Here is a 16,968-nt window from a genome sequence, read left to right on the forward strand (position 1 = left end):
GCGGGGCCTGGAGCGGCCCGTCCCTCCCCCGCCCCCCCAGGCGGTGAGTAGGCTGGATTCCGCTTGATAAATGAGAGGCGCTGAGAAGGCGCTGCGAGCAGCTGAGCACCGTTCCCGGAGCCGCCGCGGCGAGAAGGCGACCCCCCGCCCCGCGAGCATGGAGCCGCTCTGGGGCCGCGCGCCGGCCCGCCTGCCCGGAGGAGGACGGGAGGGCGAGCGGCTGGACGAAAGAAAGGCTTAAGGGGAGATGGACCGGGGGCGTCCAAAGAGCAGCGTCTGAAAAGGAAACAGGCCGAACCTCGGGAAACCTCCCGGGCGGTGAGTGCCCTCGGGGCGCACGGCGCGCCCCGCGGACGCGGCTCCGGCCGGGGCGCGGCGGGGGTCAAGGTGCGGCCCCAGCAGCGGAGACCCGAGGCCGCACCCGACAGGCCGGGGCGCGGCGGGGGGCCCCGGTCGCCCGCGGGTGGCCCGGGGTCGGCGGGACCGGAAGGCGCAGTCGCGGGGCGCCCGCCCGCAGGGGCCGGGGCGGGGGTCGGGGGCGGCCGCGGAGCCGCCGGCGCGGGCCCCGGGGGAGGTCGGCGACCCCGGGCGTGGGAGCGGCGGGGAGCCCCGAGCGGGGCCGCGGTTGCCATGGCGCCGCGCGGGGAGGGGGCGACTCGGGCCCCGCCCCGGCCCCGCGGGGCGGCGGGCTCCAGATGGTCCCGGGCCTCCCGCGGGAGCCGGCGGCCTGCGGCAGGGGAGGCCATTGTCCTCCTTCCGCGGCGCCGCAGTCCCGCCGCTCGCGCCCGCGCGCCGCCACGCGCCCCGCCGCCGCCGGCCCCGCGCGCCCCCCGCGCCGCTCGCGCCCGGTGACAGCGCCCGCCGCCGCCCGCCGAGCGCCCCGCGGCCGCCGCAACCGCCCCTCGCGGCCGGCTGGGCGCGGCGACGACCGGTGCGCCCCGCCCCGCGCCCTGCCCGCCCGGCCGGCGCTCCGCGCCCAGGTAGGTGCCGGCCCCGGGCCGCTTTGTCCCGGCCGGCGGGGCGGCGCGCTTTGTGCAGCCGCGCGCGGGCGGGGGGCGGGCGGGTCGCGCCGGCCGGCGGGGCCGGGCGCGGCGGCGGGGCCTCCCCGGGCCGGGCGGAGAGTCCGGGGGAGTTGCGCGGACGGTCGCGCCCGCCTCGGGCCGGCGGGGCTCGCGGCGTGGGTGACAGCGCCGGCCGGACGCGCCGCAGGGGCGGCCCGGGGACCGGCCGGCGCCGGGCCAGGCGCTGCGGACCCGCTCGGCGCCTCGCCGGCGTCTGCGAGCCGGGCTGGCGGGGGGCGCCCTGCGGAGCCCCCCTGGGGGCGCACTCCGCGCCCGCCCTCGGGCCCCCGCACCGGTGCGAGAGCGCGAGCGGGGGGCCGGGCCGCCCCGACACCCGCCGCGGGAGGACGGAGCCCCTCGCCGGCCGCGGCGCGCGGGGGAGGGTGTCCGGGGCCGGGACCTCCGGAGGGTTTGGGGGGCTCGGCGGCGCACGGAGCTCCCGGCCAGGCCTATCGCTGGGCGTTCGACTGGAGCGCCGCGCTCGGCTTCTCCCCTCCGCTCTGGCTCGGAACTACCCCCACGGCGCCGCCTGCGCCCGGAGATGCAGGCTCGCCCCTGTCCTAACCTGCCGCGCGCCTCCGTGGGCTGCGGCCCGGCTGCCCTCCGCCCCTCGCGGGCGAGCTGCCACCATTCCAGCGCGGCAGAGCTGGCCCCTTCAGGCATGGGCAGGGTCCCCTTAAACCAGTTCTCCTTGAAGGTGAAGTGGGCAGAGAGAGCTCCGCATAGGTTTTAGCAACCTCTTGGCATATTCGGAAGAGCAAAGGATTTGGGAGGAAAAGGGCGAACACAGATCTTGGATTTGGCCCTTGGAGAAACTGATGTGACTCCTCTGTGACGAGTGGGTGTGGGGACGCGAAGGGCCGAGCACGGGGGTGAAAATTAGTCTGAATGATTCTGCCCGGGGTGCAGGACCCTGAAGGAGAGGCTCAAGCAAACATCCACCCACTCTGCCGCCCAGTGCCTCCATTCCTGGGTGGGCAGACAGCACCGTCTTTTATCAGACACACGGCCTTGGGGGAAGGAGCTGGGGTTTTGTTTCTCCTACCAATTCTCTGCCCTGGATGCGTCTTTCTTTTGCCTTCCTGGGAGCTGAGTTTATTGTCATTTCTGTCCCCTCCATCTCTCCGCCAGCCCACTCATACTCTGAGTCCAATAAGATTTTCACTTTGCCAAAGTCCCCATGTCTTCTAATCTATTATTCATCCAGCTGTCAGTGGTTCCGCTCTGCCTCCCGCCCTCCATCCGAGCATCTGTGCGTGCCTGTGCCGGCCAGGGGCCCGGCCTGTCTCTCTCTAGAGCCCGCTCCACCCTCGTTCTCCTACCTCAGCACCAGACACTTATAGCTCTTTGTAGGTCTCGGGGCTTCTGAAGGGAAGTTATATTCGAGTTTAGCATAGGAAAGGGCCCGTGGGGACCCAGAAGCTAACCTCAGGTCACACTCACCCCTGAAACTTGCGTCTTCTCTGCCGTCGCTCCTCTAACCGATTCCCGCTGCTCCGCGTCTTTGGACATCCTCCAAGCGTGGTCCCCAGACCGGAAGCTTTAGCACCACCTGCAAATAGATTAGAAATTCAAATTCCCGGTCCCCACTCCAGATCAACTTAATCAGAAAACCTGGGGGCAGGGCTTATAATGACCCATGTTTTACTCTCCCTCCAAGGTCACTCGATTCATGCGAGCTTGAGAATCCCTGGTCCTGAGCTGTGGATTGCAGCCCTCGGCGTGCCCTAACCGGGGAGCAGAGCCTCTTCCCCTAACCCATTTCCAGGAGCTTTTCTCTAGCCCTAAGAAAGACACTCATTCAATGGCAAAAGAAAAAGAAAAAAAAAAGACTATGGTCTCTTCATTCAGTAACTCTTTATTGAACCTATTGCACGGGCTTGGAAAACACAAACACAAGTAAAACACGGCCCTGTCCTCCACGGGTTAAAAGCAGAGCCGGCAGAGACACATAAACAACCGACTCTAATACAATGTGATAAGTGCAGTAATAGCTGCTCCCTGCATGCTGTGGGGGCACAGCGGAGGGAGAGACAGCGCTCCGAGGGAGGTAAAGAATTAATCAGGAGCAGGATGTGGTGAGGGAGGAATTAGGATACAAGGCAGGCTCGGTTGGGGTTGGCAGGGATAGAATTTCTAGCTTTACACGTGGGCTACGGGGTGGAAGGGAGGGGGGCGGCGGCAGCCCTCCAGGATCGACCCTGGGCTGAGCAGGCTGCACCCAGCAGCGCTTGGCATGGAACTGAGCAGGACCCGTGCTTGTGGCTGGCAGGAGTTGGCTTTATGCCAGTATGAACTATAGAAGCTACCTGGACCTGGCCTCGAGGTCAGCGGCTAAGAATAAGGTGCTGGCCAAACTGTCATCTGGAGTAGCTGCCGTAGTGCCCTACTCACGAGGCCAGAGTTCGCGGAGCCACTGAGGAGGGTCGGGCTGACAGTTCTCCAGCCTAGAGACAGGGGTTCTTGGGGATGGCGGGGACTGGGGGGCCTGAGAGAATGTGGGTGTGGAGAACCAGATTATAGGGGAGGAATGAGACACTTCGTGATAAGAAACCAGAGCGGGCTGTAGGCAAAGAAACTCACATAGAGAACTGCAGAGCCTGGAGGTGGTGACAGAAGACAGAGCACATCGTCCACCAGGCCAGGGGGCCGCGGAGCCCACTTGCTTAACACCGAAACTCAGAGGCGCAGAGATAAGGCCTCAGAACCACCGTGCTTGAGGAAGCCAGCGAGCTCTGCTCACGTGCAAGATCATGGGAAGACACCCTGGGGCCCCGGGGGATCTGCAATCTATGGACTTCAGTGCCCTCTTACTCCTTATCTCTGCGGCCCCGTCTCTGGAGACTCAGGACACAAATCACGTAACCTCGAGTTAGACTTGGCCAGAGGAGCATTAAGCAGCTACATTTCTGTTTGGGAGGAGACTCCAGCTCCCCACTTTCTCCCCAAAGGTGTCGGGTTCTGCAGAGTTTCTAACAGCTGGACCTCCCTGGGAGGTCAGGATCCCGTGCTGGGAGACCCCACGGAATCCTCGGGGTGGATGGGCAGGAGGAAGTCGCACCCGCACATGTGTAGGTTTCGTGCGGCTCACAGGGGCCCCAGGGACAGTCGTCGGGACCCAGGGTCAGACCGTCTGCTCTGATAAGTTTCTGCTCTTCGTCGACTACAGAGACAGGAAAGCAGAGCTGGGAAACCTCGGGAACATCCAGGGGGCAGGCAAACAGTAGTAGGCAACCTGGCTGGGAAGGGAAGCCCCGGGGCACTGGAGGAACCCACTCTGTTCCTTTTCAACAGCTTGCTGACCCCACGGAACACTCCTGGGGGCTGGCGGTAGGGGGCAGTGACTCCTGACCAGCGGGGAAAGGGTGGTGGAGGCAAGGTTGGGGGGCACGGGCAGCTCCAGCAGGGAGTCCGAGCACTGGATGTGGGCCTCCAGGAACGCGGCCTGAGCATGACAGCCGTGGGAATCCCTGATCTGCAGGGCCCAGGGAAACTCGGTGACACAGGCTGGGGACCCTGCCTGCTCCCCTGTGCAGAGGCTGAGTATTAGGCGACTTGTTCAGGTCAAACCTTGTCCCCAGCGCTCTTTGCTCAGGGTGACTCAACCGTGCCCTAGAATTTATTTTTATATAAATATTTACAGAGCAAATTCAAAGACTGTTGGGATTTAGGGGGAATGATGAATTTTGAAGAAGAAAGGATCCTATGCTTGGTGAAATCAGGCTCTTTTCTGTTACAGGGAACGAGATGCTCAGGCTAGAACCTCAGACCTTAGCTCCCCCGCACCCCTCAAGCACAACTCCCGTGGCAATCCTGGGAGCCTTTTCTCTTCAGGAGAAAGAGGAGGGGCTGACTGTGCTGACCTCCACATGGGTCGCGCTTCACAGAGCCAGTTAACGACCAGAGCAAGTTGAGCCTTTGTGTGTCCACGGGACACACCTGCCTCCCGTCCACAGCTCACCCCCTTCCCCTTCCTCCTTCCCAGAGGCACACGGAGGTTCTCCACACCTCCAGAACCAGACAGGGCGCCATCAAGCCCTGACCCTAGGAGGGGACGCTCAGGGTTAGCGTGTCTTTGTGTTGGAGAGGCCCTGGGGAAAGGGGAGGTGCACAATTTGAAGTTCTGATGAACTCACAGGCCTAGCCCCCTCTGTTCCCCGGAATGGCTGTTGATTGCCAAATTACATGAGAACTTTGGACTGCTGAGGTCGTGTGTGTGTGTGTGTGTGTGTGTGTGTGTGTCTCATCCCTAGCAGCTAACCTGAAGCTCCTCTGCTAGTTCTGAGAAAGGCAGCCTCTGCATGACTTAGAGCTGTGAGTAGGGCGGGCAGCCTGGCCCAGGAAGGGCGTGAAGGGTGCTCCTCTCTCAGGTGCTCCAAGGGACTCCAAGAAGTTGGAGGAACATGTAAATGTTGTGACTAAGACACTGTTCCATGGAGTCTGCAGGAACCTGACTTTAACACCCAGTTCTGCTCCTTCCACTGCCATGGTTTTGGGGTGACTTAACCCCCACCATGCCCCTTCCTCATCTATGAAATGAGGGTGGCGATGGATTCTCGGCCCCGGGGGATGTGACAAGGTGTGCGTGTAAAGGACGGGACACATCACAGCGGACACATACCCCGCACCGCTCAACTCCTCCTGTAGCCAACAGGGAGAGAGCCGCCCTTGCCCTCCCCAAACGCCCGAGCTCACCATCCAGACTTGCCTGCGCCGGCCACAGCCTTCCTGGCGCATCACAGATGCATCCTAGCTTGAGAGTCGGAGCTGAGTCCATCTCAAATCGCCTCCAAGCTATAGGATGCCACCTTGCCTGGCGTAGGGCCGGAGGCCCGTGTGTGGAACTGGGAATGAAAGAACTGGTTTCTACTCATTGTTGGCCCCAGCGCTCCAGGCCGGCTTCCTGCCTTACCCTGGTTTATACACTGCCGTTCTGAACCACGCTGGAGCCCATTCCACTCGCAGCCCCAGCTCTGCCCACTGTCCCTCTCTGCCCCGAGACCCTGGACGCCTTCCTGTCCTCTCTGTCAACTTGTGATGCTGCCACCTTTCTGCTGCCCTTCTGCTTCCCCACCGTGGCTTCCCCTCCCCTGGGGGCTGACTTCCATAGCCAAAAAAAGACCCACCACACGTTATCCATAGGGGACTGGAGCTGATCTAGAATAGGAGGGCCTGGGGTGGAGGCGTGGTGGCCCCGAGGTGCCCCTCACGGCCACGTTCTCCCTGGCAGGAGCAGGCAGCCACCCACCACCATGAGCAGCACCCTGTCGCCCACGGACTTCGACAGCTTGGAGATCCAGGGCCAGTACAGCGACATCAACAACCGCTGGGACCTGCCTGACTCGGACTGGGACAATGACAGCAGCTCCGCCCGCCTCTTCGAGAGATCTCGCATTAAGGCCCTGGCAGGTGAGATCAGGGGAGGCCCAGGTGATGCGGGGCACTGGGGACAGGAGCTTAGCATGCAGGATCCTGTGACTTCACGGCAAGACCAATGCTCTTTCTAAGCCGGATCCCCTGACCAAGCCCCCGGCCCCCAACTCCATCCTCAACCTCAGCCACAAATGTCCTGCAATCCAGAACACCCCCGCCTCCTGCTCCCCAAGCACAGCGAAGTCGAGCTACCCTGGACTCACTCTGTCCCTCTGACTCACTTCCCAGCCTCGCCCCTCAGTCCTGCTCCCCAATTCTTGTACTGTTCCGTCTCCCCTTACTTTTGACCTCCCCTTACTTTTGACCCCCCTTCCTAGTCCTTGATCTCCACTGTCCTCTCTCTTACCTGTTCTCCCTCCCAGTCCATTATCCCCTGCACCCCCACACCTGTGCCTTCCACCTGCCTGCTCCTCCCGTCCTGTCATCTACCAGTGCCCGCAGCAGGTTTTCTCTGCCCCCCGCTGGTTTCCGCAGCCAGCCATCCTGAGGTTTGCTCTCCACCTGCCAGCCTGGCCCCTGCCCTCCCCTACGGCCCCAGGCTCACCCCATCAGCAGCTCTGAGTACAAACAAACCCGTCAGACGGCCTCCCGGCGTGCTGGGGAGGGGTTACCATGGCAACAAGAGAGTGGCTGCCACCTGACACCACCAGCGGCTGGCGTGGGGCTGAGTCACCCACTCACCCCAAGGCCACCCACCCAGCTTGGCTTCCCTCCTCCATCTCACCCTGGTCTTTTCCACTGACCTGCCCACCTCCCAGCCCAGTGCAGAAGGAGAGATCACAGCACTCTCTCCTAGGGGCAGTGCCCCTGGCAAGGGCAGAGTGGCACCGGGAGAAGGGCCACACTGAGGGAACTGGCTCCCAAAGCTGGACTCACTTTTTACAGGATCACCCAGGGGCGTTTTTAGAAATACAGGTTCCCAAGCACCATCCTGGACACACTGACTTAGTCTTGGGCTGTATGGTTTTGAAGTCAGGACTTTTGAAAAACTTTCCAGGAAATTCTTTCCAGCCAGCCTGGTAGCAGTGTGAGGACAACAGCTTGAGGAGCCCCGTTGTGGCCCTCGTTTCTGGGAGTCCCTTATCACTTCTTCCTGGGCCTCTCTGTCCTGGTCGGGTCCTCAGCGTGGCTGGTGACACACTCCCATCAGACAGGAACAGGTGTGAGTTATGGAGTTTCCCTCACACCCTGATTCGGGGTGCGTGCAGCCGCTAGAACTGTCAGGATGTCTTCACATGCACCACGTGTGCCCCCTGGACAGCACGCAGGTCGCAGGTCGCCTGCTCTCCCGCCTGGATCGGGCTCTGGGGAAGAGGTCTGTCCATAGGGGCCTCACAGGGGCGGGGCCTGTCGTGCTGTATGCACGAAACTGGGAGGGGCTGAGCAGGCTGTAAGTGACACAGGGAGCTGGGAAGGGAACCCCAGCCCAGCGGGGTTGCATGGGGGGCCTGGTGGGTCCGGCGGCAGGCAAGGAGCCGGCAGGGAAGGTGATCGGGACAAGCAGGAGGAAAACTCTTCTTCCACAGATAAGGAAACACCCAGCAGTGCTGGCCGGAGGGCTGAGCTGGCCTCCAGGCTTCCAACCTTCCTCTTTCTGTGCTCTCTGAGCTGGGGATCAAAGCATGTCCTGAGGGGGACCTCCCCGGCCACTTGTCTGCACACCTGCAGACCTCTGGAAACTGGAGCTGGCTGTGGGCGCCCCCTCTTTCTGTGGCTCTGCTGGACGCTTAGGTGGCTGGGGCCTGATGGGCAGGTCTCTAAAGCACTGGAGGTTCCCTCCTCCGCCCCCGGGGCCTGGCCCTGCCCCAGCCGGCCGCTCCGCCTCCCGCCCCTCCCCCGGCTCCGTCAGACCTGTTTGTCTGGAGCTGCTGGGTCTCCTCTCGCACAGCCAGGTGTGCCAGGCTGACTTGTCCCGGCGTTCACACATCCTGAAACTCCTTGTCCCGCTCCTTGAAACTTCTACTATCCTTGAACCTCCCCCCTCACCCTACGGGGGACCCCGGCCTCTCGGGATCCCAGGCTCCAGGGGAGCAGAACTTTGCCGCCCAGCCCGCGTGCGCGGGCAGAGCATGGACGCTGGGCCCCGGGCCGTGTAGGCGGCGGCAGGCAGCATGAATGGGAACGGCGTGAGCAGGGGGCATGGGCCCGGCCTGAACGGGGCTGGCGAGTTTTACTATGAGGCGGTGGAGGGGCCCCAGAGCCCCGGGGGCCTCCTGCTCTCCCCAGCTGCCTTCATCAACCCCGCTCAGCACGCCAGCGTGCTGGAAGGACGCTTCAAACAGCTTCAAGGTGAGCCGGGGAGGTGGGGGGTAGAAGGGGCCTGGGGGCGCGGGAGCGGAGCAGGGCACAGCCCAGGCCTGGGACATCCTCTAACTCCGATGGCTGGGCCGGGAGACAGTGGACGCGGGAGTAATTACGAGTGGCCAGGAAATACTTGGATGGGGGAATCTGGGGCCTGCCGGTAGGGACTATGGGGGGCCCGGTGCCCCTGCCAGCCTGGTACCCCCCTGGGTGCAGAGACCTGTGTGGTACCCACCCAAAGGTCAGGACCACAAGCCCTGAGGCCCCAAAAAGCGGAGTCCGGTGTCAGTGGATGGGGGTGCTGTCCCGCCAAGGCAGTCCCATTTGGGTGGGTTTGGAGGGGAAGCGCCCGCCGGGATGGTCGGGGAGGAGAAGAGGCGAGTAAGCCAGGAGGCCGAGGGTCCTGGGGCGTCAGTGATGCCCCAGGTTCCCACGCGAGTGTAAGTGTGCGAGGCAGTGTGTGTGGAAACCAGAGTGTGGCAGAGTGAGCTGGAGCGGACAGCTGGGGGTCTGAGCTGGCGTGTGTTTTTCCGCACACCGGTGTCCCCGGGTATTTCTGGGAGCCGCTGGTTTTCGGGGGGAGGGGGTAGATGTTATCGATGCTTTGTGACCCTAGACCCCGTTGTGGTCCCGGCTGTGCACACTTTCCTCCTGCCGACTGTTCTTCCCACATCTTCCCCGTGTGTTCCCCTTGTGTGCCAATATGGCCTCGCCCTGTGTGCCCAGCATCAGGGGGGCCCCCCTGGGTCCAGCTGGGGCCGATGCTCCGGGCCATCCTGAGGCGGGCAGGCCCGCGGACCTGACTAGGGGACCGCAGGCACCCTGGCTGCTTCCACAAGTGCTGCATAGCATCGGGCCACCCCTGCCCTGGTAGAACGCGGGCTTGGCCCAGGCTCAGGGCTGGGGTAAGAAAGACAGGACCAGACATGGGCGTGCCGCTGAGTTTTATGGGTGAGGTGCGTAGGAATGTGAGATTAAGGGGTGAGTCCTTTTAGTTTTTGAGATGCGGGCGCTGAGATAGAAACAGAGGTGACTCTTCCGGATGGGTCCTCTCACAGGCTCCTCCGTGGGGAACTGGCAGAAACCAGTGCCTGGAGCAGCTTCCTAAGCCCAAGCCACCTCCCCAGCCCAGTCCTGAGAACGTTGCAAGAGTCTAGTTCTCCCTGGAGCCTGACAGCATCCCTTCAGCCGCAGCTCCCCCTGGGGACCAGCCAGGAGGACTTGGTTTCTTGGCTTCTTTTTGGAGATGAGCCCCTACCTCTGAGGGGCTTGTTCCCCACCCCCCCAACCCTGTTTCTTGGGCTCTCCGTTGGCCCTGCTCCCAACTTCCCAGGTCTTGTTTTCCTTCCCAGCGTTGGAATGCTGCTGAGCTAGGGCTGGATCCGCTTGTAGCCAATCAAATGACCTCGCCCCAGAAGTAGCGTTGCCCGCCTTTCCTCTAAACCACCCCAGGAGAGCAAGCTGGCCCACGAGGCCTGCAGCCTCTGTAATGTCACGTCCTGCTAATGACCACTTGGAAGAGCCGCTGCTGTAATTGCTGTCCACACCCTGTCCTTTGTGTGCCGCCGTCCCTCCCGTGGGTCCCGAGCCACGCAGTTAGATCGCACCCGTCCTAACAGGAACCCTCGGGAGCCGTCCCGGGCAGGCTCCTACGCACTCTGTTAATCAGCGCAGTAACCCACTGAAGGCGAAAGTAACGCGTCCAGTTTACAGATGAGGGAAGCGAGGCTCGGAGGGAGGCGGCCCCAGCATTACTCACATTGTTACATGGCAGAGGCCCGGTCCTGGCCCCAGCGCCTCCTGCGTGCCCCCTGCTGCTGGTTTCTCTCACGCGCTCTTCCCGAAGCCTGCTTTCTGCCTCTCATCTTTGGCCTTTACCTTGCTGCTTCCCCAGCTTTTTGAATTAGGGGTTTTTCTCCGGCCTGTCTTCCGGGCCCCTCCCCATTCCAGCCTGGCCTCCTGGCCTCTCAGCGTCCCCACCCCCACACCTCCCACGGGCGCACCCACTGGCATTTAGAAGCAGGTGCCAGGTGCGCGCAGGGCAGACACGACCCCCTGTTACTGCCACAGATGAGCGAGAAGCCGTGCAGAAGAAAACCTTCACCAAGTGGGTGAACTCTCACCTGGCCCGCGTGACGTGCCGGGTGGGAGACCTGTACAGCGACCTCCGGGATGGACGAAACCTCCTGAGACTCCTCGAGGTGCTCTCGGGAGAGACACTGGTGAGCTGGGCCCTGGGCAGGAGGAGCCCGAGCAGCCCCATCCAGGGACCACCGTGGGTGGGGCCAGCCCTGCTTCGGGGGCGGCTTCATTTGAGCAGCTTTGCTGCGCGGATTAAATAGGAGCGCTGCTTCGTGGCAACAGGAACAGTGGTGCCATTGAACACATTTCCTTTCCCACCCACGCTGGGTGCACGTAATTCCCTTGGGAATCTTAATCTGCCCCAAGCCTATCCTCAGCCTTAGCTTTGCCTCCATGAATTGGGGCCCAGCCCCGCCGGCCCTGTGCTCCCAGGCAGGGCCAGGGGGAGGTGTGAGAAGCAGGGTTCTGGGAGGGCTCGGAGGGGAGGAGTTGGCCCATGGTCCCACGCCCTGGCCTCCGCTGTCCCTCCCCAGCCAAAACCGACCAAGGGCCGCATGCGGATCCACTGCCTGGAGAACGTGGACAAGGCGCTGCAGTTCCTGAAGGAGCAAAAAGTGCACTTGGAAAATATGGGCTCCCATGACATTGTGGACGGAAACCACCGCCTGACGCTCGGGCTGGTCTGGACCATCATCCTGCGGTTCCAGGTGCCCAGTACCCAGTTAGCCAACACGCCGGTGCTGCTCTGGACAAAGATCGAGGCTCTGGGACCTTGGGGAGTAACTCACAGTTGCTGTGATACCAGGCCCCAGATGGGCACTGTCCTCAAACAGGGCAGAGGTGGGGCAGGGCTGCCCGCCTGCAGTGGCACGCTCCCTGGGACTGGCCTGTGTGCTGGTCAAGGGCAACAGGACCCCACGTGGGCCCTGAGGGAACTAGGGGTTTTACAGACCAGTCCCTCCTACAAAGAGTTTGAGAACTGCCTTTGGGGTCTTGTTGGCAGCCCCCTCCTCTGTCTCGATTCTGCTGGACTCTCTCAAAAGAACAGCCACCTTCTTACGCCCTGAGCACAGCCAGGCCGGTGTCCCAACGCCACAAGAGCTCCCCCCACCCCCCAACACCAGCTCCCCTCAGCCCTGAGCCAGCTCTGTCAGCTTCAACTTTGAAACATGTGCTTGTGGCGGCGCTGCTGCTCCCCACCCCGGCGCACCCTTCCCTGAGGGCTTCCACTCCAACTGCGTGCCCACCTCCCTGCCTCAAATCCCTGGTGTTCCGTGCTCACTCACCCAGGATGGAAGGTCCCCAGGGGCTGCCCCTACACCCCATGCAGGCGTCCAGACAGCCCCATATCCCTGATCACCCGAGCCCCTGGCAAGGGCTGAGTACCAGCTTCCTTCCCTGCTAGATCCAAGACATCAGCGTGGAAACAGAAGACAACAAGGAGAAGAAGTCAGCCAAGGACGCCTTGCTGCTGTGGTGCCAGATGAAGACCGCGGGGTGAGGCGGCCGGGCCAGGCCCTGCAGGGAGGCCGGGGGCACAGAGCTGCGGGCCCTGGGCGCACCCCTTTTCTGCCAGCAGGGGGCTGAGACAGGTGTCCCTCCTCCCAGGAGCTGGCCCTACTCACTGCTATCCTGCTCTGTGCTACAGGTACCCCAACGTCAACGTGAATAACTTCACCACCAGCTGGAGAGATGGGCTGGCCTTCAACGCCATCGTGCACAAACACCGGTACGTGAGGTGGCCATGGTGGGCGGGGCGTAGGGGGGGCGCCTCGCTGCATTGAGAGCTTAAATGGGGGGGCAGAGCAGTGGGTAAGGGTTTGGGAAGGCTTGTTCTGGACAAGATGGAGTTGGAGGTGGGGACTTAGGGATAAAGAACTGAGTGGCTTTACTTTTCCTCGTAAGAGTCTCATCTCACCTGACCCCTTCTCAATGTACCCCCGTCCCCCAGGCCAGACCTGCTGGACTTCGAGTCCCTGAAGAAGTGTAACGCTCACTACAACCTGCAGAATGCTTTCAACGTGGCTGAGAAGGAGCTAGGCCTGACGAAGCTGCTGGATCCTGAAGGTAGGCAGAGCCATGTCAAAAAGAGGCCGTGGGAGAAGATAGGAGGCAGATGTGGGGGTGCCAGGAGCCGAGGGTGGGGAGAATGGGGTGTAACTGCTGGTGAATGTGGGGATTCCTGGGGGGAGGATGAAAATGGCTGGGAACAAGACAGTGGTGAAAGCTGGGCAGCCTTGTGAATATGCCAAAACCCCTGGACTGTATCCTTTAGAAGGGTGAATTTTATGGTCTGCAAATTTTACCGCTTTTGCAAAAAAGCTGCAGGAAGAAAGGCAGCCTTGTGGCAGAAAGCCCTGAGCTGGGGCTCTAGCCCGACCCACCATGGGTAGGGCTACAACTTCCAGCCAGGTCTTGGCCTCTGCGTGGCTCAGTTTCCCCGTCTCTGAAATGGGAATGTTGCTTCACATGCTCTGTGAGGGCATTCCTCTGCCCAAATCCTAGGGTTCTAAATTAAGCTACACGACCTTGATGTCTCTCCAAGCACCATCCTTACAGTCAGCTGATCCTGCTGTGGTTCTGATCTTAATGCTGATGAGACTGGCCGCTGGGATCTGCCTTTGTGCCTGGCACCGCACTTGCCAGGCTTTAATTAACTTAGGCCTCATGATGCCACCTTTGAAATCAGCGTGCTTTCAGTCCTCGGTTTATGGGAGGAGGAGAGGCCCATAAAGCTTCAGCAGCTTCCCCAAGGTCGTGCGGCCGTGGGACTGGGGGTGATTCTAGGTGGCCTGACTCCTCAGCCACCTCCCGGGAGAGCAGAGCCAGTCTCGGTGCAGCAGGGAAGTGGGGGAACGGACAGGGCAGCTTCCCTGCAGGAACCACCCCTCCTTTAGCTCACTGGGCAGACGTGAATCTTGGTTATCTTCTCCTGGTTTCCATCCCACCTGTAGCTCCTTTTCCACTTAGTTTAGAATGACAAACAGCTAACTCATGGTGGCAGTAGGCCAAAGACAAGGTTCCTCGGAGAGCCGCTGAGGGGCACGGCTGTGATAAAGATCATTACATGCAGCTCAGTGTCTGTGGCTCTGCCAGATGATTTCAAAGGCCTCTGTTGGCCTGGGGGTTCCCAGAGATAGTGGCAGGGCTTCCAGCCCCCAGCCTTCCCGTAGGGACAAGGCCATCATTAAGAGAACCCAGAGATTTCAAGTCAGAGACCTCGTGGTGGAAGCTGATTCATTTGGCTACAGGGCCCACAGCTGCACCTGGGGACTGAGGTTAGAAGTAGCCAGGACCATACCCCGAGATGCCCTGGGACCCTGCCTTGGTCCCGGCCACTGGGGCTCACAAACCCGTGGCTCTGAACATCCCGGGTAGGGGGGCTTGTGCGCCCCTTCCATCTTGCTGCCCTGAGCCAGCTGACTTCTTTGCACCTTCCAGCCCACGAACACAAGCTCACTCCCAAATGGGTTGCTGTTTCTTTTCCTGCCTTTCTTCCCCAAATTGCTCATTTTGGTTTCTGCTGGGAGCACTGTGTAAAAGCCCCCTTAAGCTTCTGGGATTTTTTTATCTCTCTGCTTGTTTCTAGGAGGGAAAGAGAAAGGTTAGCTTCTCAGTGCCTTCTAAATCCGATTGGTTTATTGGCCATTTTTGCCCTGGAAAATGTCTGCCTTGGAGGGCTGGGGGGGTCTTGGGGATAGGGGGAGTCAAGTTGCAGGCGAGGGGGAGTTTCTGATCTCTGCCTCACCCAGCGGCTCTTTGTCTCAGATGTGAACGTGGACCAACCAGATGAGAAGTCGATCATCACGTACGTGGCCACTTACTACCACTACTTCTCCAAGATGAAGGCCCTGGCTGTGGAAGGCAAAAGAATCGGCAAGGTACCCGTCTCCACAGGGCAGTGGTCACAAAGGCCAGAGGAGGCCCAGCCTACGGGTCTTACTCCCCTAAAGCTGGGGCAGGGTGGGGTGCAGGCCTGGGCCAGGGGCCCCATGGCCAGAGCCCCCACGGCCCTGTCTGGCAGGTGCTGGACCACGCCATGGAAGCCGAGCGCCTGGTGGAGAAATACGAGTCCCTGGCCTCCGAGCTGCTGCAGTGGATCGAGCAGACCATCGTGACCCTCAACGACCGGCAGCTGGCCAACTCCTTGAGCGGGGTCCAGAACCAGCTTCAGTCCTTCAATTCCTACCGCACCGTGGAGAAGCCGCCCAAGTAGGTGCTGGCCACGGCCTGCCGCAGCCGGGCCCACACCAGAGGAAGCCGAGCGGGGTGGCCCTTGGGGGGAGGTTTGGCAGTTCATGAATGCAGCGGGGACACATTTCCCCAGCTCAAAGCACCAGGAGCCGGTCCAAGATAAATTTTTGAAAAGATTAGCCTTTAAAAGAAAACCATGCTGTGGAAAGGATTGCTGAGGGCAGGAGGGACCTGACAGGCGGGTCGTGGCTGGCCACAGGGTCTCGTCACAGGCTCCAGCTCCCAAACCAACACTTAAGCCAGAAAACACCTGTTCCTGTGCATTCCAGGGAATGACTTGAGGTGTGCCCCTTGACTCAGAAAGGCCTCTTGTTGGCATGGAACAGACATAGCCTCAAGGACGTCCCCAAGGTGACCTTGGTAAAAGAAAAAATCAGGCACAGGACAGCCACTGAAAATAACATTCCAGGAAGGCACTTGTGACATGAAAAGACACTCACGAAAAATAAGGGAAGGAGAGGGCCACAGCACAGCCCCTCCTGGACAGCGGAGAGCAAAGGACTCAGTGTCCGGGGCACGAGACCCGAGCCCAGCTCCTGGCCCTGCCTCTCAGCTGTCGGGCTAAGCCTCTCTGTGCCTCAGTTTTCTCATCTGGAAAACGGGTAGAAGAGAATACAGATGGCCGCAGGAGCCAGGAGTCAGTATAGAGAAGGCCCTGGCAACATGGAGGGAGGGAGCCCTCCACAGATGTCCCCGTGGCGGTGACAAAAGTGCCGCGGGTGACTGGTGGCGTGGGGTGGGGGCAGGGGGAGTGGTCTCGGCATAGGGTCTGCCTGCTTTCCCGGCTTCCGCACAGCAGGCACGTGTTGCTTGCATGAGAAGAAACGCAACATGGGGCACAAGTCCCTGTGTCCCCAAGTGACTTTTGGCTCTGACCCAGCCTGATCTCTTGCCTCAGGTTCACCGAGAAAGGGAACTTGGAGGTGCTGCTCTTCACCATCCAGAGCAAGCTGCGGGCCAACAACCAGAAGGTCTACACCCCCCGCGAGGGCCGCCTCATCTCTGACATCAACAAGGTCCACAGCCCCTGCTGCCCCGCAGTATCCCCAGCCCCCAGCTCTGGCCCCTTCCACTTCTGGCTGTCCACACCCTTCCCCGGGGTGGCCCGACCCACACATCCTCTCCCCACTCTCTCTCTCTGCCACAGTTCACATAAAATTAAACCCCGGGGCCCTTATCCGCTTCAGTGGCCCACCCTCAACTCACACCCCTACTTTGGCTTTTTCTGCCTGTGATAAGAGGAACGAGGTTTACCAGGATCCTGCTGCCGCGGGCAGGTCCAGTGGTTTCCACGGCTGCCCGCCCCCTCCGTCCTGGCCGCATGGTTCATGGCACTCCTGGCACCCGTTTCTCACGCGTCCGGATCCAGGCGGGCATCCGCCCACATTCCCCAGACCCACTAGACCGAGCTGCCCTCGACTCACCGCCTGCCCAGCACCCCTCCCCAGCCTCGCTTCCTGAGCCAGCGCCCTGGCCGTCGGCTCACCCTGTCCCCGCCTCACAGGCCTGGGAGCGGCTGGAGAAAGCAGAGCACGAGCGCGAGCTGGCCCTGCGCACTGAGCTGATCCGCCAGGAGAAGCTGGAGCAGCTGGCCGCCCGCTTTGACCGCAAGGCCGCCATGCGGGAGACCTGGCTTAGCGAGAACCAGCGCCTCGTGTCCCAGGTAGAACTGGGGGTTCTTGGCCTATCCGAGCTGGTGGGGAGAAACGGCCCTGCAGGGTGGGGAGCTAATGAGACTAGAGCCATCGTGCGTACACGAAGACTAAGAAACCCAGGAACCGGGGGCCAGGGGCTGGGGTGGGTGAGACAGGTGGGACGGCCCTGGAGGGAGCTCAGG

General features: G+C 61.6%; 1 protein-coding gene across 2 annotated transcripts in view; it reads left to right on the forward strand.

Moving 5' to 3' along the window:
* Positions 1-6,313: 6,313 nt before the first annotated feature.
* The window catches only part of SPTBN2 (spectrin beta, non-erythrocytic 2), a gene marked incomplete at its 5' end in the record, with an annotated part of 28,126 nt that continues 17,471 nt past the window's right edge, over positions 6,314-16,968 (forward strand). The window contains 10 exons of one of the 2 annotated variants that reach the window (XM_084228552.1): positions 6,314-6,470; positions 10,866-11,017; positions 11,411-11,584; positions 12,283-12,374; positions 12,526-12,606; positions 12,829-12,944; positions 14,646-14,758; positions 14,902-15,089; positions 16,030-16,147; positions 16,636-16,794. In XM_084228552.1, coding sequence (XP_084084678.1) covers positions 6,314-6,470; positions 10,866-11,017; positions 11,411-11,584; positions 12,283-12,374; positions 12,526-12,606; positions 12,829-12,944; positions 14,646-14,758; positions 14,902-15,089; positions 16,030-16,147; positions 16,636-16,794 — 1,350 coding nt within the window. Of the gene's footprint in view, positions 6,471-8,605; positions 8,784-10,865; positions 11,018-11,410; positions 11,585-12,282; positions 12,375-12,525; positions 12,607-12,828; positions 12,945-14,645; positions 14,759-14,901; positions 15,090-16,029; positions 16,148-16,635; positions 16,795-16,968 lie in introns of those variants that run through there. The other variant, XM_084228551.1, reaches the window with a different exon arrangement.

Source organism: Talpa europaea (genome assembly GCF_964194135.1).
Source record: "Talpa europaea genome assembly, chromosome: 1".
Lineage (NCBI taxonomy): Eukaryota > Metazoa > Chordata > Mammalia > Eulipotyphla > Talpidae > Talpa > Talpa europaea.